At 29.6% G+C, this 27,292-nt stretch overlaps 1 protein-coding gene across 2 annotated transcripts in view; it reads right to left on the bottom strand.

Moving 5' to 3' along the window:
• Window positions 1–211: 211 nt before the first annotated feature.
• LOC107440232 (metabotropic glutamate receptor 1-like) overlaps window positions 212–27,292 on the bottom strand; it is a 256,108-nt gene continuing 229,027 nt past the window's right edge. For both annotated transcript variants that reach the window (XM_071181257.2, XM_043046352.3), the window contains 7 exons: window positions 23,560–23,789; window positions 22,098–22,338; window positions 17,223–17,409; window positions 13,223–13,349; window positions 10,884–11,741; window positions 9,067–9,142; window positions 212–4,640 (listed from right to left, as the gene is read on the bottom strand). In XM_071181257.2, the coding sequence (XP_071037358.2) occupies window positions 3,428–4,640; window positions 9,067–9,142; window positions 10,884–11,741; window positions 13,223–13,349; window positions 17,223–17,409; window positions 22,098–22,338; window positions 23,560–23,789 (2,932 nt within the window). In that variant the 3' untranslated portion in view covers window positions 212–3,427. The remainder of the gene's footprint in view (window positions 4,641–9,066; window positions 9,143–10,883; window positions 11,742–13,222; window positions 13,350–17,222; window positions 17,410–22,097; window positions 22,339–23,559; window positions 23,790–27,292) is intronic.

Below are 27,292 nucleotides of genomic sequence, written 5' to 3' on the forward strand. Positions count from 1 at the left end.
ATAATATTTTATTTATTAAATAAATAAAAAAGAAGTGTGACAGTCAAAAAGTTCTTTGCGAAAGGTAGTTAGTCCTGATGTTTGATCAAGTAGTTCGATTGTCTTCTGGATTGGGTTCAAAATCAAAAGAGTACAGAGTTGAACATTGATAGTCGTAAATTCAGAAATATGTTGACTGTGCAGCACCGGTTATAAAATAAAATAAAACAAATATGAGACACAAGTTTTATATTTATTTGGTTCTTAAACAAAAATTTGTACAAAGCTACACAAATATGCAATACAAGATTCCAAAATATTTATGAAAAGTTTACAATTTACATGATGAAATAAAGTGAACTTATGTGAATACAAACCACCAAATTGCTTTTCTAGTAAGGTGAGTTAAAAACAAAAATAAACAATGAAAATGAGCAGAAAGTTTCGACTAGAATCTCTAATTTAAGCAATAACTATACATTATAAACGTTTCACTAAATATTATGGTAAAAAAGTATGTATAAAAATTTTTCTGTTTATTTTTAAAATTTATTTCTTTTTCATTTTAAGAAACGTTATATATTTTGAATTTCAACTATTATTTGTAAAGTTTAAAAAAGTATCCTATTTTCTTTGAGCAAAATATTAATTACATCATTTCATATAGTAATCAATTTTTTCAATGAGAAAGTACATAAATTTTTTCATGCGTTTAATGTTTATTGAATTAAAAATATTTTATTTTTAATTTAAATGCAGTATAATTTGGTAAAAAGTTTCAGGATATATTATACAGCTAAGGTTAGGTAATACCAATAGCAACCGGTGTTTTTCTCGCATCTGTATTTGTCGAAAATCTCATTTTAACAGATTTAAAACAATCACAATTAATCCTTACAAAAATGATTTCAGTATTTTTAATTCAATGTTTGTATCAACTAAAATGATCTTAAAATATTGATATTGATCGCAAGAGCTATATTTTTTGCTTGATATAAGCATTTGGAATTTTTTAAGGTTAGATCATTTTTAAACTAAGCGAGTTTCCTGGGAAATAACTTACAATGTGCATCAAACGAAGAAATAGGAAAATATTTTAATGATGAAATTAAAAACTCTATAGATGATAACTCAGACTGAACATTTTATGCATGATTAGAATGGTATGTTTTGTGTTTTATTATGCTTAAAAAAATCATGAAAAGCTTCTTATTAGCAAGAAACAAATTCAGTCATTAGTTTCACTATACCATGAATGAAAACTAATGTTACATGTCATCAAACTCTTACAGATATAACATAATAAATATCAATACAATAATAAAATAACAAAGACTAGCATTTGTTTAATGTTTTCAAATCTCCCAGTACAAAATATGTATTATGTACACCAAATAAAAACAAATAGTCACATGATATGTAGATTCGACATGACATAAAATGCAAGGAAAACATTCAGTTTTACAACATTGACTGATTAACACTTACACATTCAAGCAAAAATCAGCTATTGTTTACTGGCCCCATTAATGCACATTGTTTTCTACAAAGTAACATTTCGACAAAAAACATTTCATGCCAAATATCAATTTCCATCAAAAGCTTATTAAAAATCCATATTTTCCAAAATATGCTTTATTTATGTCACATAAATAATGAACAATAAGACCTTTATAGTGAAAAATTACATAAAAGCAATGCCATCGAAAGTTAGTGTTAAAAAATGAGGAAAACAAAATGAAATGCTGTTTTACTAATCTAAATCATTACTCAAAACAATTGTGTTCGAAAAGTTCAAAATAGTTAGTATTGTTACTTTTTAATCCAAAATATTAGTGTAAAAAAGGAAAATTAAATTTATTAATATTTTTACTTTTCATTACTTTAAAAAACGGAGATTACTGAAATGCTGCTTGACAATTCTTATTGCTCCAAAAGAGCAAAATATCAATTTAAATTAATAATTCTAATTCATATCAAAGAAAACAGAGAAGTCGAACAGCATTTTATGCTCCTTAATCCGAAATATCAGTTTTAAAATATGAATTCTAAAACAATTTCCTAACTGGCCAAATATATCACTGTAACAAATGGGGGGGGGGGGAAATTGAAATACTGGATCAGTGCTCCTTTTTTAATCTCATAAGACCAAAATAACGATTTTCAAGGAATAAAAAAAGTACAAAATTAGTATAATAATTACTTTTCAATTTAAAATGATGATGTAGAAAATTTATATTGCTATTTCTTTTTAGCCCTTTTAGACTAGTGCTAAAAAAGGTAGGAAAACAAAATAAAATGCTGCTTGATCTGTTTCTTTGGCAGGTGGCAGTGATCTTAAATTCGCAATGAAAAAAAAAAACAAATGAATAAAAAACTTACAACTTCAAAAGTTGAAGGAGAAGAATAAAGGTTAAGTATGAGAATTCGCTCCAAATAAAATCAATAATAGCTTTCACTATGCTCGTATATGAATGACTGCAAAGCATGATAAACTGATATAATAATTTAAAAATATTTCATAATTCCTTGGTAAAATGAATAATTATTGTTTAATGATAAATTTGCAAAATTTACATTTATAAAACGATAAATCTTTGAATACTGAAAGGAAACTTTAACCATGACCAAAAAAAATTTGTTAGAAGTGAGATTCGGATCTATACTACGACACTAATTTAAATCTTGATGCATAAACGCATTTATTCAATTGAATCTGAAAATAAATCTTAAAATAAGCTTATGAGTTTTCTCATGATACTAATATCTTAAACTTAAAATATTCTCATAAACTTATTAGTTTTCTCAACAAAAAAAATCTACTTGATGGACTCTGTCAATGATTGCTATATAAGAATATGTTAATGAAATTATTATTAAATTGTAACATCAGTCATTGTGTATTTTTTTTACCTTTAAAAACTAGAAAATTATATTTAATAAAAGAAGCATGCTTAGATTCTAGCTCAATAAAAATTAGTCTCTTTTTTTTTTTACTGAATTTGAAAAGAATTAAAAATAACATAAATAAATAGTTCAGAAATCTAAGAATAGCTCTCCTTCAAAAAATTGGCTTTTTCTCATAACTTTTGGCAGCCATAGAATCACAGATAGTATAATTCTGTAATATTTTTTTTTTCAGTTTTGAGTCTCATATATTAATTCAATTAGCACTTGTTAGGAGTATATTATAAAAAACTCTTTATGGCAGTCTCAAATATTTAACACCTAAAAGTTAAAAAAAAATCTAAGGTAAATAAACGATAGAAAACCTTTTTCTTTGATAAAAAATGAAGCAAATAAAGAGAAAGAATAAACAAACTTACTAAGTTAAGACTTAATGTGTGGAATTATGAGCATTAGGAAAGACATATTGGTATGTATGAGATTTTGTGTTTTGTTTAAAAACATCAAGAATTTTGTTAACCCAACAAAAAAAAAGTTAGTTTCATCTGCCTTCACGTAAATCGGAGCTTTTGAAGGACATTCCCCTAGCATTCCCATTTGGAGAATGCCATTTAGTAACATCTGGTGAATGACGTCTTTCCTTATCATTTAAATCTTCTTGAGACTGGGAAGTTCTATCACTAATTATGGGAAGAAAATTTAGATTAGCTGCTGAAGTTGTTGAGCTATGGGGTGCACTTAGAAAACCGCGACCACTTCTATCTTGATTGCCTCCTAAATTAATAATTATGTTTTTATATACCGCACTACCAGGCGTATCATCACTTCCAGTGCTTGCACTTTCTTCAACTATGGAAGACGTGGCATCTATTAAACTGTCTTGGCTCACTGTTGGAGAAAAACTTGCTTCAGAAACAGCTTCCTGTGGTAAACCCAATGAAGAACCCTCACCAGATACAGCTTGGAGCTTGTTGTATTGAGATTTCTTTCCTAACAGCTGCAATGCTTTTGCCCGTTTCATTTCTTTCAGAGATATCACTTCCTCGACATCGTAATCCATTAAATCAGCTTCCTCTTGCATTTTGTACTCAACTTCAACACGATCATCCACGTGACGACTCCTGGATCTGGACCTCCCATTAGCTTTCGATATGAAATTGACATTGTCATAGCCCATTGTCAAATGAGAAGCATCGCAGGAGGAGTAATGCCTACAACTGTCGCCAAACAGTGGGTGTTTGTGCTGGCAAATACCTGATTTTGATGGAGTTGTTATGTGAGAGTTTCCGTATTTCACATCCTCATCGTCAGCCATCTCAGAACGCGACATTCTTTTTCTTAATGATGGTAGCAGAGCTTCAAGCAAATCATACGAAGTTTGACAGGCAACGTCCTCCACATGGGAATCAGCTTCCTCTGGAACTTCCTCAGCATATGCCTGTTTTATCATGCCGACAAGTCTTTTCTTGTCATGTGATACACCAGGTGAATCTTCTCCATTGGAAGTACTTCGCTGAACTGGCAAAATAGCAGATCCTAAGCCTGGAAAATTGAAAGAATCTGTTCTTCGTAGACGAGTCCGTCTGTCTAGAGCTTCGGCCGCTCGTACTGCTCGTATGTGTTGAGCAACGTTGGCAGCAATTTTATCTTGTTTACTGATACGCAATCGTAAGAAAAAATTCATGCTCGGCCTGCGGTTGGGGTTTTGTTCTACCTTCTGTTGATTTCTTTGCACTAGATCCAGAGAAAGGTTTCTGCGAAAAAACAATAATATAATAATGTGTTAAAATAAAAATGGTTTCATTAAATATAAGAAAAATCAGAATTTACGAATTTTTTACCGCATGACAGATAATCTGTCATGCGATCAAAGCGATAAAAAAACGCAAGTACTTCACAATAAATTCCAAGAAAAGTGGCTTGATAAATTTTTTCTTTCTATTGCTTAATGCTATGAACGCTAAAATAGAATGCTAGAAAACAAATGAAAACAAAGTTTATTTTTGAAAATATTGTTTTTACATGCAGTTCATTATAGTAAGATGTCAAATTCATACAAATCTCAATTTTGAATTATTTGTCACTTACGTTGATTTTTCTTTCGCTCGGCAGCAATCCTAATCATGTTTACCACTGTAGATTAACCCTAACACTATCCTAAGGCGTTTTTTGATTAGCCGCAACTTCACTAAATTTAGATTATATATTGTAATTTTTAGCTACTTATTAAAAACTGGAAGAAATTTATATAGGAGACCAGTAACTCCTTCAATAGAAGAGACAAATTCATAATCATTTGACACTCTAGAAAAGCAGGAAATTTTGTGTTTTAAATTTTCATATGTAAAACTATAATATAGTTAATATAAATAAATTTTAATTTTTTCTAACATATCTATTAATTACGAAAGTTTTTGATCATCAAGACGTCTTTCATAAAACCATTCCTTGTCATTTTTCTAAAGATTTTATCCTCAAATTGCTAAAATATTACTTAGGACCTCCTACCCTTCCCTAAACGTCTAAATTGTGTTCTCTATTCATTGCTTTCGATATTTAAACTAATTTCAGGCCGGGATAGTCTGGTTGGTAGGACGTTGAGTTCATGGTAGGGTTCGGGATAGCCTGGTTGGTAGGGCATTGTCCAAGAGACCGTGAGTTCGATCTCCAACGGCTGAAGACTGCCCATGCAGTAATTGGTAACTGGTGCACGTAAATCTATCTGGTCACATAACACTTCTGGTGGTACTGAATTGGAAATTGATCGTTCTCTGGTTCAAGTCAAAATTATGATCTGAGCATGAATGAATGGATGTCTGAATGGGCCCGGGCTGTGACGTGTGTGTGGCTGAAGTCATATTCTTGGCCATAGATAACACCACTAATAAAAAAAAATGTCTCCTCTACCTTAAATTCCCTTGGTTTCATCTAGCAGGCTTGCTGGTATGGTAAGTAGCATTAGAAACAGCGACTAACTAACTTCAAAATACCATTACTGAAAAATTGGCTAAGTTGCTCTGAGAGGAAAATTGCCCAAAACAGTACTCGACATTAATTAAAAAACGATTGTGCTTGCATTAGAATAAACAAATTAGCACCTGTCTAATTAAATTTTGTTGATTTTTTCCCAAAAATATATTAACCATTTACATGATAATATTCCGAAAATAGAACATCGACTTAGAATTTTAATTTAACAAGCAATCAATTACGAAAAATAATGTTTTTACATATATTTAAAATTTACATTTTAAAATATTTTTTACATTGTGTTTGATTCCATTTCCATGACTGTTTATTTATTTATTTCGAATTTCTTTCGTAAAAAACATCAGCATATGGTATCCCAGGCAGAGGCACATAATCTTTAAAAAAAACATCAGTACAGCGTATACTACACAAATAAATACCAAACCGCAGATTTGCTGCAATGTAAACCTTAAAAACACATCAGTGTAGGATATACTGGGCAAATTTATACCAGGCAGTTGCACTTAGTTGCACATAAAATTTAACGAAGCGACTTTCAAATTAACCACGAATTTGAAAGCTCCTTGTCTCTTTAAGCTGAACAAAAATAAAAAATTTTATTATTGAAAAAAAAAATTTCTTAAAATTACGGATATAAATAAATTACACTAAATAAAAAATTACTATTATTTGAAAATTGCATAATTGAAGAAATAATTTGGGAACATTAGTGGAGAGACCGCAATCTTATTAGAAAATGTTTTATTAGAATGATTATTAGGATGAAATGTTTTATTAGAAATGATTAAAAGTTGCTTCTCAATAACCCTTCTCAAGGGGGTACAACATGTCGAAAGAGCAGTCCACTAGATTTTAGAAAACCATTCACTCAATCCGCAATCACCATTTTTTTATTGTAAAATATACAAATTTTTACCTCACTTTAGACTATGTCTTATTAAACCACAAAATACAGTGTTTGAGCAAAATAGGTAAAATAATTTCTGAATTTCGAAAAAGTCGTATTTTTAAATTTCCATTTCCGATAAATTATTTTTCATAATTCTTTTAAATTTTGCATTTGTCACTTAAAAATAAAAAGAAGGATTAAAATCCAAAAAAATAGGAACACTTTAAAACTATTAAATGCATTGACCGTTATTAAATTGAATAATGAAATAACCTTGTCGGTAAAACACAAAAAACAAAAAAATAGAAATCACAAAATACTTTCATTCTAAATAAAAACAATAAAATTAAAATAATTAATTTCGTAAGAAAAACATATAACAAAGGCAAAAAACATACAACATAAGGTAATAATAACAACAAAAAAACATATAAACCATACCAAAAAGTTTACAAAGGACTTCAAACAGAAATATATTCCTTCAAATGCGTGTTTCTATAGTGTCCTGTTACGGTAATAAAACACTATTAAGTTTATAAAAATACAAAATAAAAATAAAATAGAAATAACACAACTATGAGATGAGTTTGGTTTTCAAATATACTTCATTTTTTTTCTTGTTTGTTTAAAAATAATACTGTTAAAAATTATATTTAACATAAAATAATGTGAAAGTAATGTGTAAGTAAGCTTTAACTATGCTGCGCTCGTAATTATTTATAACTCATTTTAATGCAAAACAGAATTACCCTATAGATAATAAACAACATTATAGTCCTATTATCGTTTCATGCATTTGCTTTGAATAAGGACAATGCATAATATAATAAATATTAAAAAAAAGATCCATATATCTTTGGTATCAAATTAATAAAATTTATAATAATATTTATCAGCAAATTATTTATTTTCTCCTTATTGAACAGTAATTGCTAGTAATATTTATTAATCATTCCTTCTTAGCATTCTTAGTATTATTCCATGCTTTAAAAAAAATTAAAAAATAAAAACTTTAGATTTCAACTATTATTACTTATAATCGCTACGAGAATTCATCGTCAAACAGACTTCTGGACTTTTTCTTCTAATATACTAGAATATTCAAGCTTTAAATGCAGCTTTGCGTTGTATTAATTAAAAGTCTCAGTCTTTTTCTGAACTATACAAACAGGATTTATTTTTATATATTCCGCAAATATTTTAGTATTCACCAAAGACTGACAGTACTTTTTACCCAAATATCCTTTTCTGTATATCGCCAGTAAAATTTCAAGCTATATAAAATTTCCTACACCATCCACAATAAACAAACTAATAGACACAAAATTGAAAAGAATTAATAATAAAACAAGTTCAAAAGCTTTAAAGAATGAATTCTTCTAATTGATTAAAACAGAAAAAATAATTCTACTTTTGTCACATCTAAAACGAAAAATGAAGGACGCATCACCATCATAACAAATTTTTATCATCTCTGTAAGTAGTTATTTCGAAAGTGATGCAACGTATATTCTCTATCTCATGGGTGGAAAAAATAAAATTACTTTCTCCTTATTTCTCATTTTTCATTCAACTTAAAAACATAGTCATAGAAGTTTTTATTTTCTTTCCCTAATTGCAAAAAATTTAGATAATAGAAACCAAATAACAATTTAAAATTCAAAAGCTATGTATGAAATATTTTTTTAAGCTTTTTTAAAATATAGTTTATTTACGTCATACTAGGGGTACTCAATGGACTATTAGTGACGGTCTGGGAAATATACCCCTTAGAGTGGTCCGAAGGCATATCATCACAGTATTTATACTCTCCTTTCTTTGGTTGTCCGACGACCGAAGTCGAGCATTTTTTGATAGAACAGTTAAACGGCTTATACCACACACCCTCAATCCCTACGCTAACTGATCAAAGTAATCACTGACCACATCCAGTGATGCTTGACTTCGGGGATCTACTGGGAACCGTGTCTTGAACGATCAGTTCATTATGGAACAAAACTTTCGAACTATTTTTAAATGATCAATTTTATTAAAAATATATAACGAGTTTATATACCATCAAAAATTTTATTGGAATTTAAAAGACAAATTTGTAGATGAAGTAAATCACTGTTAATATGATTTTAAAAAAATTAGGTGATCTCTTCATTCAATACATTTTAACTTTATTTAACATTCTGCTTATCGTTGAGAATAAACAAGCGAAACACAACAATGCAAGCATGGGTGTTGGTGAGCAAAGCGTGCAGGGGGTGGAACTCAATGCTGTAACGTAATTTTCTATCTGCCCTTATACATACCGAGGTGATTCAAGACTGAATTCTGATGTGGAATGAGATGAATTTCTTGATACTGTAGCAGCTGTGATGGGATAACCTAAAAAACAAACATTCATATGTAAGTAAACATTCATAAAGTGAACATTCAGTAAGTGCAAAGAAATATTATTTCACAATTGTGATCGAATTGGTAAATTGTTAAATTAATTATTTAGTTTTTAAATATTAATAAAATTTCGAGCAGTAGAATATATTCAAGGCATATCACAATAATATAAAACAATCAATTAGAATAATCAACTAGATATTGATCAATTAGAGACTGTATGCTGAATTTCTTTTAACGTCAGAGGTTACTAAGATTTTATTTTGAGTATATACCTTAAATAACTCAAGTACCTAAAACATATAGACAGTAAAAACAACTTCATTTTGCAACATAAAAATTTTCGAATTTACATTAAAAAAGTGTTTTAAGCGATGACCGTTTTTTCTTCATTTTAAAAAGATTTAATAATTTTTAAAAATTCCAAGTTAATCAGATTTATGTAACGAAGTCATTAAAAAACTTACTGTTAATAATTTTTATCAAAACTGCAATTAAATTCAATTTTCCAAAATGTTTTTTTTTTCTGTTGTACAAAATTACACAGACATCTTTTTAGAGAAACTTCAAATATTTAATTTTAAGAAAAAATTAGATAATTCTAAACCGCTTATAAGGGTCTCATAATTGATAATGAATAAATTTCTTTTTTATATTTTTTTTTAATATTGAGCAAATTAAATTTACATTTCATAGCAATTTTTTTTAACAAAAGTTTGATTTCATTTTTTTTAAAAATAGTTAAATACAGTTTTGTAAAATCTGCGTTCATTACAGTTTGCTTTTCACTAAAATCTTAACTATATTTTGATATAATTTCGTGATAATGAATAAATTAAGTTGATAGTTAAAATATTTAAAAAACTATTCTTATACGTTATGTGAGGTTAAAACAGAATTTTTGATTTGTGAATAAATTACTATTAATCATATCTCTACTATCTTTCATTCAGTTTTGCCGTTCTTACTGTTATGTAAGTTTATTATTTTTTAATTATATATTGTAATTTCTAACTAAAGTAAAGTAAGTAGTAAGTTAAATTAAAAAATACTAATAATTGGTATATTATATTAAAAGATGCTAAGAAGTTAAATTAGAAGAATAAGACAAGTACTTAAAAATAATCAGACCAAAATTATTCGAACACCCAGTGGTTCGGAATCAGAGAATCCTGAAGCATATATTAATCTGATGCTGGTACCTCCTTCTCATCGATGAAAGCCTGCACGCGTCTACCAGTTTTTGATAGGTGGTAATAGGAATCCTTCCAGGTGTACATAACAGCAGATGTGAATCCTGGAAGAGAGAATGACAACCTAACCTGCGTTCTAATTCGTCTCGATGCTCTATGGTATTTTGATCGGCCTCTGGAAAGCCTACCCAGTTCTTGAACATCGTCAAACCATGGCTGCGCTAGTACCGTAATTTGGTAGTTTGCTTCTCCAATAAGTTCCAAATGGGTTTTTCCAAAATATTGCCACAGAGTTATGAAGCAAGAAATGAACAGGATGACAACATGCATCGCAGAGTTCATTTTTACAACGACAGGAACTAAAAGACCTAGTCCAAACCATGAAAAACACCCCCCTTTAAAAAATTATGATTTAAAAGAATGTCTGTATATTTTTAACCAGATACTGAGATAAAAAAATATTATTTTTTTTAAAAAGTTAGAAAAATACTAAAAGATAACTAAAAAGATACTAAAATATAATAAGATATGCATCTAACCTCGACCTATATGGCACCGAACATCTTTGGTAGTCGTGAAAGCACTCCGATTATTCTTTTCAGGACGAAAGAGCATTATATACAGCTTAGGAAAAAACAGCAACAGCAGAGCTACGATAGCACTAAAACTTATACATAAACACATTGTGATGACTTTGGAGCTGCTCCCAAAGTAAATAGGTACAAAAGCCACCCATATGACCAGAGTCGTGTACATAGTAAAACCTATGAACTTTGCCTCATTAAAATTCTCTGGGAGGTTTCTCGTTTTTACAGCGTATACAGTACACATAGCAATTAAAAAAAAGTCAAATCCTAAAGGTGCTATGATACCCAGAGGAGTGGTATTGCATATGAGATTCACTTTGTCCAAAGCCGGGTATTCGAACATTGAGTCAGCAGGTTCCAGAACGAGCATGGCAACTATTATGGATGCTTCAATGGATATAAGTAGCCATGACATAACGACTTGAGCAGTGGCACTCATAAATCTTGGCTTTTTGGTAATGATTTTTTTCTTGCTACCAGCAAGAATCCTAGCTATGCGGTTAGTCTTGGTGACAAGTGATGCATACATCATGGCAAAACTCAGACCGGGAAGAATTCTGGTTATAAGACATGAAGTGTGTGTTGGCTTAGCCAGGAGTGGAAAAGTACAGCCGTGACAAAGATACATTCCAACAAGGATCACGTAAGAAAGTTCCCGGGTGGAAGATTTCACCACTGGAGTGTTGTTGTGGAGAATAAAAACGACCATAGTGAAGAATGTTGCTATAGTTCCCAAAACTGCAATCGTTACGGCAACAATTGCGGTGGTGTCACTCCATTGGATATAATCAACTGGTATTCTATTGCAATCTGAAAATAAATAAGATTATTCACAAACTGAATGCTCAAACATTAATGCATAGAGTGTATAAATATGAGGAAAAACCTTTTAAAGACATTAATATGCTTGAAATCTTGAAAAAGATATCAAAATATCACGTCATTAATATGCTTGATATCTTGTAATCTATTGAAAGTAATGTAAAAAGCACAAATAAAAGCATAGGAATTTCACGGCGAGGCTTACCAATTTTTAAAATTCCAACCAAGTATATTCTACAATGCTGAAACAATGCAGAATAAACAAAGTAGTTCAAATGTGGCTACTTTGTAACAACTAATACTGTAAAACTTTAACTGTAATAATTAGTTTTAATGTAAACAAAAACTGTACCATTACGTAAAAAGTCCTAATTATCTGCAGTGCCATAATTTATAATTATCTGCTAAAAGGGGACTTTCACGTGCTCCTGCTTTCCGTAATCCGTTATTCAATCCATTCTCCTAAAATTATAATTATCTGTTTGAGGATCAAAATCTGAATTCACCTTTGATAAGTATTTTTGCCATAGGTAACGAAATTGTGAAGCTTTAACCTTTTGGTTAACAAACTGAATGTTATGAAGGTGTATTATTTTAATATATATATTTGGAATGCGCTTCAACAATATTACCTAAATATATTTATTTTTTAACATAAGCTAATATTAGATAGGTTGAATGTGTATGGATTGCTCATAATAAAAAAAGCTAATGATGTTCAGTTTCATTCGATAAGTAAGCCTATATTTAAGGTTTTTTTCATTATATTTTTCTCCATTTATCTACCCCTTTTTGTAAATTTCACTATAAAGACTTTATAATAAGGGTAGAAGCTACTGAATATATTTTATAACAACTGCGACTATTTTTTAAGTGCATGATATATTAATTGAAATAAAATTAAGGGAAGAACTCGAAAGTTTCGTTTCTTAAATGGTTTCAACAGATAAACAATTTATATCTTTTACTAAATTTCTGGCATATTAAAGTTGGAACCAAAATTGCAAGTCAAAAATTTAAAAAAAAAATATTTTTTTAATTTTATTTTTATTTAATTTATTTTTGTTTATTTTATTTTTATTTATTTTATTTTTATTCATTTATTTTACATGAACTATTTATTTATATTTTTAAAAAAAATTTATTCAAAAGCAGTAAGTGATAAATAAAAAATTAACAGAAGAACAAAGCATTGGAATTTTTAAAAAAAGATTCGAAAAGCATATTGGCACTTGATCAAATAACAGATAGTACTCTTGCTAACAGTAATCCATCATAGTTTCCATAAACTTCGATTGGAAAGATGGAATTAGCAAATTACGAAACTTTTTCTGCGTACGCAATCAGAGTATACAAGAAACATCAAAAAATAACCTTCGCTATGGAAACTATATTTATTATGATTTCATAAAGACATTTTTTAAATAATTATCATGTTTAACAGCATAATTATGAGTATATATCCTTACCAGTCAAGTTATCATTCGGCCACCATCCCAATCCGCAGTCTTTGCAAGTGAATTCATCTAATAGGAACTGATTTTCCTTGCAAGCTACGCAGACCCAACAGCATTTCACACTCTCAGATTGAATACTCTAAACATCATAATAAAGCATTTTCATTATTTCTTTTACAAAAAAATTTTTATTTAGCAAAAATTATTCAGATACATTGCAAAAGACAGCTAGAAATTGAATTTACAACTCTTTGTAAAATGATAAAAGATAGCTACATGAAACGATTTGTTGCCATTATACAGCAGTATTTACGACTCAATATGAGAACAACTGGAGTTAAGACATGGGTCATTTCGTAGTACAAGTCTATGCGGTAGTTCAGTATCAAAATTGCTGGGGGCAACCATAGAGTAGATGTTTAAGTACCCTCGGAAACTTTTGTAGCAAATGTTTTGCAAAATTTGCTGTAGTTCTTAGAAGTTAAGTGTCAAAGAAGTCTACTGCCTGAGAATAAAAGCAGCGTGTCATATTGTCTTTATTTATCGAAATTAAATGACACAGAAAGAGTTTCTTGGTGTCAGAAAAGAAAGATACTGAGAGCAAGATCGGAATTATAAATTATATTTTCAAGCAACTCCTAGAAACTTTTGAAGCAGATATTTAGTAAAATTTGTTGTAAGCTGATGAAGGGGTTGAAGCTTTTATCACGGATTAAAACAATACCATACTTATTGTAGTATGGATTCGAAGATTAGATTTTTTTTGCTGTGAGGCTGACGATGGGAGGTTTCCATTGTTTTCCTTTCCGATTAATACAAATACGGGTTATTTCCATCAAAAATTATTCCATAAAGGCTAATCTCAATTCTTGATCCAGAAAATCCCTTGTTTTCTAGGTTAGATTCAAAATTACAATGCTAACATTTAAATTTAAAGTAATATTGCTACTTATAAAATAAAACTGATGTACTTAAATGATAACGCAAATTCAAAACTCCATGAAAATAAACTTATTAAAATTTTTAAAAAAACAACTCTGCCCTACCAATTTCTTTTAACACAAAATTAAATACGAAAGAAAATTTTTTTAAGAAAAATTAATTCAATAGAAAACTTTGTTTACTCTAAATTTCTGACCAATCATTTTTCAAAAGTTTTTCCTTTTCTTCTCGAGAGAATTGAGAGCTCTTAGTTGAAGAAAAGACTGGATAAGATGCGCCTTATAAATTTTCAATGATGTTATGGCTGTGAATCTAACAGAAATATCCAATTGGGATTCCGAAAAAAGCTTGTTTGGCACCGCTAAGTGCACTTCACACACGTTTCTTCAAATCTCAATAGATTTATATCCAGTTATTGGACTTGTTTTAAGAATATATTAAAGATATAAAGGAAGAAAAAGTTTTAGAGAAAGCAAAAGCTAAGAAGAAAGAACATAAAAATGTATTTCATTCTCCAAAAGTTATCTTTTCTTCGAATACGGCAAGAATTATTTTTCTTTCTTTTACGTTTTAATGCTAAAAAATATTTTAGTTCAGCTTTTATCGAAAAAAGTTTAAGACACGCTGCTTGTTTATATATTTATTTATATTTATAACCAGCGTTGAACAGTCAACCCAATTCTGAGTGTAGAACAATCAATTTTTAAATCCATAACTTTGTAATTTTGAACTCAATGGTCAAACAGTGAAACTCCTGGATCAAGCTTTGGGACAAACTAGCCATCACGTAGATTTGAGTTACATGGAGAGGAATATAACGGAAACCTCCGACGGTTATCTTTGCGGCAAGAGGATTCTAAACCCATGATTCGACTACCACTGAGGATATTTTAGGCATACTTCGGTGCAAGCCAGGAGCAGAAATCGTATCAACCAGCCGCAGCTGGGATTCGAACCTCGGCCATCTCACTGGGAGACGAACGTTCTATCCTCAGAGCCACTACTGCTCTGCTTGTTTTTATTAAAAAAAAGTACATGCTTAAAATTTAAAGTATTATATTAAAAAATTATTCAAAAACACCAAAAATCCTAATTTCTAATATCCTCCACTGGGCACAAGAGGGTTTAATTTCATAGTATGATCATAATATTTTAAAAAATTCAAAAATTTTCTTACTCTTCCTGTCTAATCACGGAAAATCCGACAAATACTCAAAATTTTAAATTACAGTAGTATACTTAAACTAAAATATATTCTAAAAAAATCCCAAAGAATATACGCAGAATAATTATAATAAGAAAGCTATGAACACTTTTATTTATACCTTTATTTTTTTAGTTTTCTTTTTCAATTTTTTTTACAAAAACAGATTATTATTATTAACAGATTAGATTTTACAAAAACAGATTACTATTACAAAAACAGATCCAAAGATATGGAGAAACACGCAAAAAGGGAAATAAATATTAGTTTGTCCTAACTTTAGGTCACTCTCCTGGCTAAATTATTAGGATTATATATTTTTCAAATTACGACATATTACATATTTTGAGTGTCATAAAATCAAATCTGACGAATAATGATGTGTTTATTCAGAAAAAAAAGGCGTTTTAATGTCCGCATTTGTAACTTAAAGTAAATTTTGCATAATTTAAATAGCATGTATAATTTACTCGAACCATCAAAGTTGAAATTGCGTGCGAGAATATCAGGTCATTAGATTATAATTTCTTAAACTTTTCACTAAAAATTTTTATGAAACACATTTTTCAAACTCTTTTAATTATATTGCATTAATTTAGATCAAAACAAAAGAAAAATATTATAGCTAGCATTTTAAAAAATTTTGGTTATTAAATCAAACACCGATGTTTTTTCTGCGTTAAAGGTAAAATCTTCCAAACATGTCTCAGTTCCAAACAATAATTTTTCAACTTCGCACTTATTTACAGTTATTTAGATCTAAGAAAGAAAGATATTCATCATTAAAACATCTTTAATTTGCAAAATCAATTATTGATAAATTTGTGAATAAAAAATTTTCTAATTAATTTTTTGGATCTTATATTTTTTAATTTCGATATTCTAGCAGATTTATTTTACCAACTTACAAGATAGTAGATTTACTTTACCATCAGACTCCCTTAAACAATTTTCCGAGAAACTTATGACCGACCTAAAGAGCAACCAAGCAGTAAAATCCACCGGAAAACACTGGGCTGACATACAAAACAGTTGGAAGAAATTTTGTCACAGTCCTCGAGAGAAGGCTGTGGCAAACTCTCAACAGGCCATGACTGCTTGGCAGAGCAGCTCAACAGAATAGGTATCCTTCCATCTAGTGAGTGCCAAATCTGCAATTCGGGAACCAGGAACTCAGACCACTTGCTTGTATGCCCTTTACTGGACAAACAATCTCAAGAGCGGGGTGATCTCTGGAAACTTTACTGAGATGCCAGAGATCACATGAACTCTCTGTAAAGACTACTCCTCATTCTTCACTGTATATATTTTTTTATTTTAATTTTATCTTCGTGTTCTTTTTGTCTTAATATGCGTTTGTCATGTGTTTTCTTTGTTTGTTAATGTAATTTTGTTCCTTTTTACTCCTTGTTTATGTCCACTTAAAGCTGATCATTGTGCATGGATTAATATTTCCAATAAAACCATATGTAACAACAACAACCTTACCAACTATTAGACTTTTTATTTATAAAAAAAATAACAAAATATAATTTTGCTTGTATTTAGAGCGTCAGTAAAAAATACATAAAAAGGACACTGGTATCCTTCTGCGTCAAAGGTATAAAGTGTTCTATTTGCGACATTTCACTGAAATTGAGATAGCCAAATCTCGTATAAAAATATTTAATCTCGTATAAAAATATTTCACATTGAAATGTTTAGAACAAAATTACTTTCTGTATATTAAAGGTATTATTTTGTCAAATTTCAAGGAAAGTGCTGTAATATTTTTGTATAAAAATTAAAATTTAAGAATAAGGTTAGAACAGTAACTTTAAGGTAACGTTACTGAAATTGTAACGTTAAATAATGAGGTTTACTTGCCTTAACTTTTCCCCTTTCACAAGGTTTACTACAAACAGACTCTGGCAAACCATTGGTTATAGTTGTGTGTTTAGGATTCCAACGAAAAGGCTTGAAGATATCCAATTTACCACTATCCCAAGATCCTACGTGTCTATAGTCGTAAGAATTGTTTTCTGGTATGAACTGGAAGTTCATAATATCATACCTAAAAAAGTATAATGTGTTATTTAACACTTTTTAAAAACATATGTCATATAAAAAAGTCAATTCTTCTAGTATATAGTATATTTTATTGACTATATAGTATATTTTATTGACTTCTAGTATATAGCTTATTTTACAACCTTCGTTGATTCTGTAGCCTTGTAATTTTGAACCCAATCTAGAAGAAAAGGGAACTCCTGGATCAAATAATAGGAGAAATTTGCCATCATGGAGCATTTCGTGATGGAACTAACCCTCATTTGAGCTACATGGAGACTAAAACCCCGAAAACCACCCACGGTTAGTCTGACGGCAAGGGGACTCTAACCCAAAATTCGTCTATCACAGAGGATATTTTAAGCCAGCTCTGTGGTCGGAATTCGTATCGGCCAGCCATCGCTGGGATTCGAACCCGGTTTACCTCATTGGAAGGCGGAACGCTTTACCCCCTGAGCCATCACGGCTCATTATTGAATTATTGTTCTATGGACATTTCTAATGTCTAACATATAAATATATTATGCATTTCCTTTTTTTAGCAATTGTATTAATTGCTGTGAGCCAGTCATATCAAACTATACTCTTCCTTGCGGGAGTAAGATGCTTCTTTTTATTTATTTATTTATTTATTTTTTTATCTATTCATTTTTACTGACTCCAGCAGTTATACAATAGCCATATAACCATAGTTGGTTGGTACTCTAAATAAATGCTTTGCAAAAAAAAAAAAATTGTTGCACAGTCAAAAGTGAAAAATCATGTTTTTTTTAAATTAAAATACAGCCTTATAGGATATTTTAGTGTGGATGCCATAGGTTACTAAATAAACTAAGATTTGTTGTATTATAAAAACTTAACAAAATTGACCTATTTATGTGATAGTTCGATTCATCGAAGGAACACACGGAAGTTATATGCCTCCATATGTGCATGTTTATAATGCTACCAAATCACCGTAGAAATTCGGAACTTAAAAACTTAACAAAAACTTAATAAAATTGATCTATTTATGTGATAGTTCGATTCATCCAAGGAACACACGGAAGTTATATGCCTCCATATGTGTATGTTTATAATGCCACCAAATCACCGTAGAACTTCGAAACTTGCAAGCAAAACTCAAACAAATGGAAACGGGAAACTAGCAATTTTTTTTTTTACTTAAGATTGAATTTTTTGTTCTATTTGTTTGTAAAAGATGTAGTATTTTTAAAAATAAATTTCTTTTTAGAGCAGTGTCCAGTCTGGTAGAACTAAAAAAATATTGTAAACCACTAAAAATGTACTACTATTTGCTAACAAACCTTCGCCATTTTTTAATCATCACTATTTAGTAAACAACATGGAATTCCAATACATATCTTTTTTTCGAATTCACGAACTGTGGTATAAGTTGCTAGCATACAGCCTGTATATAATTTCCAATCAAAAATTGCTCAGCAGAAAAGTATCTGTAAAAACGTTTTTATACGTTTAAATTTTTAAAAAAATTATTTTGAGTCTCAAAAATATCGGAATTAAAGCTGTAGGTGGTTTTCTAAGTATGCCTCTGATTCTTTAACAGAGAATATTCATTTTACAACACAAAATATTCTTTCTTTTTTTAATCGAATCAGAATACAAGAATTAAACATGATTACAAAACCTAACACTTCAGATAAGTATACGTGTTAGCTTTAAACCACAATATTTCAGTTTACGTATTTTAGATCTATTAATTCCTTTTTTAATAATTTATAACTTTATTTTTTATCAAAAAAAGATAAACTGGGAAGGACGAAGGAAAATAAAACGAATATGTGTCTTCCTTGAATTAGGCCACAATTCATTTATATCATTTGTTTCATTAATTATCTATAAATAAATCAAAATGATATCAGCTAACTTCCATTCTATCAATATAAATGAACCAATTACTACTCATTCATGTTTTAAATTAAATTTCCTAGTTAACATAAGATAGAACTATTTAGATATCATTATCAGATTAAGAGTGTTCGTGACTTCTGCAACCTAGGGAGTTCATTTTCTTTTCTAATTTGATTTCTCAAACAACGGACTGAAATTGTCGAGACTAATTTACAGCAGTGCTATTCCCAAGGTAAAAGGATTGCAGGCAATTTCCGTAAATGTTATACTCAAACTCTAATGACTTCATTTGATTTCCAATGCATTTCTTTAAGTAATAGTCTCAAACAGACAATATATAATTTTGTAAATCACCGTACATTAAAACACATTTCAAATTATGAGTGAATTGAAAAATGAAATATTTTAAAATTTTTTATTGTACTAATCAAATTTTAGTTTGAGATTTAGAATACTCAAACATGATTTTTCAGAAATTTTCTGAAGGCATTTGGGTACCTTAATTTATCTTTTTTGAATAGATGCACTTCATGCATAAAACGCTACCTAAAATCCTCATTCATCCACATATTAAATAGATTAACTGAAATGAATGAAGGATATCGAATGAAGGTTCTAAGAAAACAAGCCACATACACTTTTCATTCATTTGCATGTAAAAAAAGAGAATAAATTGAGACAGATAAAACAAATTGGGTGAAGAGTCTCAAAAAAAAATACATCACTTACACTCCTTATTCATTCACATATAAATAAGAGAATAAATTGAGACGGATAAAAGAAATTAGATGAAGAATCTTAAGAAAATACTTCACTTACACTGCTTATTTATTCACATATAAAAATGAGAATAAATTGAGACGGATAAAACAAAGTGGGTGAAGAATCTTAAGAAAATACCCCACATACACTCCTTATTCATTTACATATAAATAATAGAATAAATTGAGACGGATGAAGAATCTTAAAAAAATACGTCACATACACTCTTCATTCATTCACATATTAATAGGAGAATAAATTGAGACGGATGAAGAATCTTAAAAAAAACTAGTAACATACACTCTTTATTCATTCATATATAAATAGGAGAATGAATTGAGACGGATGAAGAATCTCAAAAAAATACTTCACATACACTCTTTGTTCATCCACATATAAATAAGGAAATATATTGAGACGGATGAAGATTCTTAAAAAAATACGTCACATACTCTTTATTCATTCACATATAAATAAGAGAATAAATTGAGACGGATGAAGAATCTTAAAAAAATACGTCACATACACTCTTTATTCATTCACATATAAATAGGAGAATAAATTAAGACGGATGAAGAATCTTAAAAAAACTAGCCACATACACTCTTTATTCATTCATATATAAATAAGAGAATAAATTGAGACGGATAAAAGAAATTAGAAGAAGAATCTTAAAAAAATACGTCACTTACACTCCTTATTCACCAACATATAAATTAGAGAATTGATTAAAATGGATAAAAAAATGGATGAAAGATCTTAAAATAGATGACGAATCTTAATTTAAAAAAGAATTTTTAGAATATATTGGTATTAAGGATTTCTTATCATTAAAAAGAGATAAGTTTAAAACGTCACCAAGCGTAAAACGTTAACAATAGAAAATATAACAAGATTAAATTGACAGCATTTATTATTAGTAAAAAAAAACAGTTTCTTTTTCAAGTTTCTCCTTTTTCACATTTTTTCGAAGCGAATTAATATTTTCTTGAGATCAAAAAAAATATCACCCAATATTTACAAAAGTACTTTTAAGTAGTACTATAGTGTGCTTGAAAATATGAAAAATAAAAACTTTTTTCCTTAACTAAAGTGGAAGAACGGTTCGACGTATTTCGAACGACCTAAAGTGGTCACTATCCGTTAGGAATACAACACGCGAATGAAGAAAAAACAAGTTAGGAACGAGAAAAGGCACAGTTGCTGATATAAAAATAGAACGAAAAATTCATGGAGAAAAATATAAGAGAAACCATGGCAGGCGAGAGGACGATGGTTTCTACAGTGTTTGTTTTAGGGGGGAAACTATCTAAAATTGTTTTGCTATCAATTGAATCTTTTTACAGAAAGTTTATTTGTATTAAAAAAATATAGAAAAGTTTATTTTTAGCAAGAAAGAGTGACTATTATGCTATTTATGACTATTGACACTGAGAAATCCTTTTTTTTTGTCATGAAAAAATAAAAAAGAACCTCTTAAATGGTAAGTTTTTTGGGGCGAATAGGCTAAAACAATTTTTTTTAAAAACCTCGTAAATGGATAAATATGACTCACATGAAACAGTTCTTGTTTTAGTCATCATACCATGCACGTCATTATAGATTATATTTATTAAAAGTTACCTAAACTATCTTTTTACACATTTTATCATTGCGATAACTCATCATCTTTAACTTTTCTAAGACGTAATTTTTCTAAACCAGGTATGTATAGGTCAAAACAAGTGACCTCAAAATCCAGACTTTCTAGAACTTTCCTGAATCCAGATACCACACTTGCATGAACTTAAAGATAATTTTCCATGCTTTGGAAGAAAAAAGGGTGCTGGAATAAGCTTTTCTACCAGAAAAAAAGTTAAGAACAAAAATTCTTTAAGGGGTTAGTTTAATCTTGTAAAAATGTAAACAAAAATCTAACGGGAATATAAACTCATTAAACTGAAAATTTCTTTAAAGGCTAACTTTTTAAACGAGTTTCCCCGCATCTGTCATCATTTTCTGCGAACGTCTTAGAAATACGAATTTGTGCATTTGGAGACATTAAAATGATGTTCTTACCTTCCAGGCGGATCTCCATTTTCATCAAATTTAACAGTTTCATTTCCCCATACAAAGCTTACGTTCATCAAGTACTGAAGATAAAGAGATCCATTCAATGGAAGCATGCTAGCACACAGTCCTGAAGTATTGCATTTTGCTTTTTGCATATCGTGCAGTCCATAAGCCATTGTGTAGATAGCTTTTTTAACAAAGGACATCTTAGTATCTTGCTTGTAGCGTTCCGAAAGATTTTCATTTCCTATTATAAATGCATTAAAAACAAACAAAATAAGTTAAATAAATAACTCCAAGAATCTGTAACGGTAAGATATCACTTGATTAAGAACTTCATTCGCTTCAAAACTACAGGTACAAATTGGAAATAACATTCGACATGTTTCAAGTGCTCAAAAAATAGGCGTTTGTTTTCAAGAATGACGTTAGTTTGCATGAATAAGCAGAAACAAATCGATTCAAAATACAAAGCCTTTCCACATAGCCTTTAAGAAATCTATTTACAAGAATTACAAATAAAAACAAAAGGCTACCGACCTATTCAGTCATGGCGAAAGTCATTTTTTACTAGATTGCGAGGAAATCCTGAAAAAATTATATTTTATTTTAAAACCGTCGTTGAACAGCCGACGCAATTTTCGGACTAATAATAATGTTCAACTAATTGTAATTTTGAACCCAATTCAGAAGACAAGGGAACTCCTGGATCAGGTATTGGGAGAAGTGTATCTTCATGGAAGACATTATGATGGAACTAACCCGCAATTGCATTACATGGAGAGGAAGACCACGAGTTCCTCCCACCGTTAGCCTGTAGTCGGTGCAAGCCGGATGCAGAATTCGTACCGACCAGCCATCACTGGGATTCGAACCCGGTTCACCTCATTGGAAGGCGAACACTCTGTCCCCTGAACCATCGCGGGTTTGAAGTAATTATAATAAAAAAAGAATTTAAAAAAATAAAAATATGCAGAGCTGTGCCACGACAGCTACTAAAATTGGCCAATTCGCACTGGAAAAATTCTAATAATAATGCCCTAACTAATGAAATCGGTATGTTTTTTTTTAATTTAACTTCGTCTGTAAAGTTTAACCATTAACTGGTAAATGCTCCATTAGGGACGTAGGAGCGAGGTTAAGTGCTAGTGTGTGTGCTGATCTCAGATCCTCTCGAAGACATCGACGGCGGGAATTTAGTACTACTTTCCAACACTTTCAAGTTTTATAGATTTTTATAGTCGGTAACAATAAATTTGAATCAATATCGATAAATTTCAGTATCAAGCAAACAAAGAAATTCAAAAATAGAAAGAGATTTTACCAAATCGTACATGCTGAACGCAACCCATCAAAAACAATTTTTACCTTCTGGCTTTCATTTGTATAACATTTTCTCTCTCACAAAAGTTATTTTCAAAACATGTGACATAAAACATCAGCAAAAAAGAACACATTTTGAGCTTACCAGTATTGCAAGTTTTATTGTATTTTCCAGATCCTTTTTCCAAAGAGCAGTTGAATCTGTATTCCCAAAACTCCCGAAACCAGGGATTCCTCTGATTGTTGTGAGGTTTGAGGGAAAAATAGTAGGGATCAAAGCTGTGATCGTACGTGGAATGAATACGGATGGATATTCCGCCCGCAGCCTCTTGTTCATATTGTTCCGTAACATCGTTCCGGTCGGACCAACCATCACTGTTGGAGAATGCAGAGTACAAACAAAAAAATAAATTTTATTTAAATAGTGGATAGTGGATATATTTTAACATGCATGGGGTATAATTTGAGGTAAATTCAAAACCATTCGCTTTGCATTGTGAAAAAGAAATATATACTTTCTAGAATACTTCGTTTTTGATATAAATAATTAGGTAAAAATGCAGAATGTTTCTTAAATTGAGGATTTAGTTATTTGAGAGCCCTGCAATTAAATAATAGAATCAAATGGATTTATAAATAAAAGTTTAATTTGTTTTTCTTTAAATTGCTCAAGGTTTTATCATTATTTGTAAAGCACAAAAGCGAAATATAATGTATTTTATAAATATAATAATATGAAACTAAATATAAAACCAAAACATGTATGAAATAAAATACTTTTCCCTTTTGCTCGTAACAAAACAGGCTTCTCACTTGTGTTCAACAAATGTCATGAAATCATGTATATAATTCAAGTAATCTTTAAAATTAATAATCAAGTATCTGATCTATATAGTAAATCTAAAAATAATTTTTAACGTATAAAATAGGATGGTTAGAGTTATATTAAATTCTCATTGTGATATTTGACACAGATCAAATTTTCTTGTTCCTTTTTTTCCATCTTTCTGTAGAGAAAGTCAAGTCTTTAACCTTCTTGGCTAGGGCCGAAGTTCGGTATTTTATCAGATTGTACTTTCTCAGATCATATTTTTTTATTGGTGATTGCAGTTCTTTTTTAATGTCATGTCGCCAGATATTTGAGACCCAGGTAAAGCTCACTGACTGTATAGTCCACACAATGGGCATAAAAATCATGTTTTTATTTTTTTTAAACAGATTACTCAAATAACTAATGCAAGACATTGTTTATCCCTAGTTCGCGTCTATGTGTAAAACCCAACAAATATTAGAAACATAAATATTATCGCTATTATTTCTTTTGGATGATTTTACAATTTTAATAATATTATTTTATAAATTTCTGTTCCTATGATGAGTTTTATGTCTCAAATTTTCCAATTATTATTATTTTTAAGTGTTTTTTTTTTGATAGATTGCACTGAAGTTTAACTTACTATTTTTACCATTCATTCCATACAATAAAGCTAAATCCACATTTTTTCCTTCTTAGTAATTTTTGTTAGCAGTTAAATCAGTCAATCTAATTTTAACGCATTTTTCACTTTATTTTACTTCTTTCATTTTACATTCGTTCCCAATTGCATTATTTTCTTTGTTTCCGCATAGATACGCCTCTCACAGATATAGACTCATTATAATGAGTAATTTTAATCAATCTTAGGATAATTATTCTTGATTTCGAAATGTCTCTCCTGACGGAATGCGTTCTAAAAGAAGATATATATATATATATATATATATATATATATATATATATATATATATATATATATATATATATATATATATATATTGATTCGTAAACTACGTGATTGAATTAGATGTTGTAGCTCCTTAAAACTATCTCAGAAAGTTGTGAACAAGAAGGAGGTGTCCATGTAATTGTTTTAAATTTATTTTCAAATTAAATATTAGTATTAAAATTCCACTAGTGCTATCAAAGTTCAAAGTTTTACTTTGTATTTTTACATAAATACAGTGAAGGAAAGTAACTCGTCTCCATGGATAAAATCACACCAGATAATAGAGGAGAATTCAGAACTTTATGAAAAGGTATCACGTGTTTTACAGACAATAAAGAGAAACTTTATTAAAATTTAATATATTTTATTTCTTTTTCTCTTTTTTGATAATTTTGTGACAAATATAAAATTTTAGTTACAGTGAATATTAAGCTAAACCAATCTAAAAAGATATCTGAAATCTGTTTGATTAAAGAAAGGTGATTATAGTTAACAAAGTAAAAGTATCAGCAAGTTATTAACAAGTCAAATAAAAAGAATATCAGTGGTAATGTAAAGAAAAAATTTCAGAGTTCGAACGACAAGCAGTTAAATCTGAAACCTGACGAGACATTAATAAAAATATATCATAAGGCAATATATATATATATATATACTAAGCATAAAATATCATATTCTGCTGAGTTCAAGAAAAAAAGACATGACATAATAACTCTTATTTCTGTTGTTCGACATTATATGTTCGTCAACCTGATTCTCAGTATTTTCTTTTCCTGATAACAAAAGAAAAACCGATTTTATCGGACAATCTTTATCCGGTAAGGATTTATTTGACGTCAAGATTTGCTTTGATATGCCAATTATCGATACACCACTAATCCCTTAAGTTCTTTTTGGGATTGGCTTTTTTTTCTTTTTTGGCAAATCAAAGACACCTCACTTGTCTAAATGTCTGATTGTGTTGAAAAGAAAATTACACTAACCTAAATACAGATTGTTGTTGATATTGAATATAAACGACAGCTGATGCATTTCCCTGGGGTAAGACTTTTTTAGCATGATTTGTTCTTTACTATAATCAACTAGAATTTATCTCTTATTAAATATAATAATTAATTCCTTAACTAATTGTATTAAAAATAAGACTTTTTCGGTTAATTTAAAACAGTGAAAGTGACTCTCGTATAAAATTTAGGTAGTTTGCATTGACGAGCATTACATTTTTAATTTGAACTCTTTGAAATTGATGAAGCGAAGACTAAAAAACAGACTTTTAATATTATTGGCGAAGACCAAAAAAGGTATAAATTACGGGGAGATATTTAATTTTTTATATATTTTAACAAAGAAAAATCTCCTAATTCTTTCCCCTAAAAATTGTCTACAGTTATAATTCAAAACGAGCATAATGGTATGAATACATTTCCTTCAACACATTTGAATCATATTTGAAACTGCTAACAAACTAGTGAAATATCTAATAAAGCAAAAGAAAATTATTGGTTATTGCGTTTTGTAAATTTAAGCATTTAAGCATTGTAAATTCAAGTAAATATCTATTCATAAAAATATTTGCATTGAGCTAAAATAAAGCACTTCAAGGAAAAATTTATAAAAAAGGCATTTTTAAGATTCTTAATTATATTTTATTTTATAATCGTCGCTGAACAGAAGACCAAGTTTTTGAGTTTGCAACTACTACTATTCAACTCCATAGCCTTGTAACTTTGAACTCACTCCAGAAGACAAGAGAGCTCCTGGATCAAGTATTGGAAACTATTTGCCTTCGTGGCGGACATTTTGAGGGAGCTAACCCACATTTACGTTACATGGCGAGGGAAACCGAGGAAACATTTCACGGTTAGCCTCACGGAATCACACCATCTCACGGAGTTCATATCGAACAGCTATCGATGAGATTCGAACCCAGAACCTTACGGGAGTTGAACGTTCTATCATCTGAGCCACCGTAGCTTTAAGATTCTTAATTGTATTAAGATTCTTAATTTAATGTATTTGATATTGTACTGTATAAGTATAAATATTTGATTGACCAACCCTCCTTCTTTTCGATTAAATTTTATTGGATCAGATAATAATGCAAAGGCACTG

This window comes from Parasteatoda tepidariorum, chromosome 8, assembly GCF_982258835.1.
Source record: "Parasteatoda tepidariorum strain Cologne lab strain chromosome 8, Ptep-v5.0, whole genome shotgun sequence".
NCBI lineage: Eukaryota > Metazoa > Arthropoda > Arachnida > Araneae > Theridiidae > Parasteatoda > Parasteatoda tepidariorum.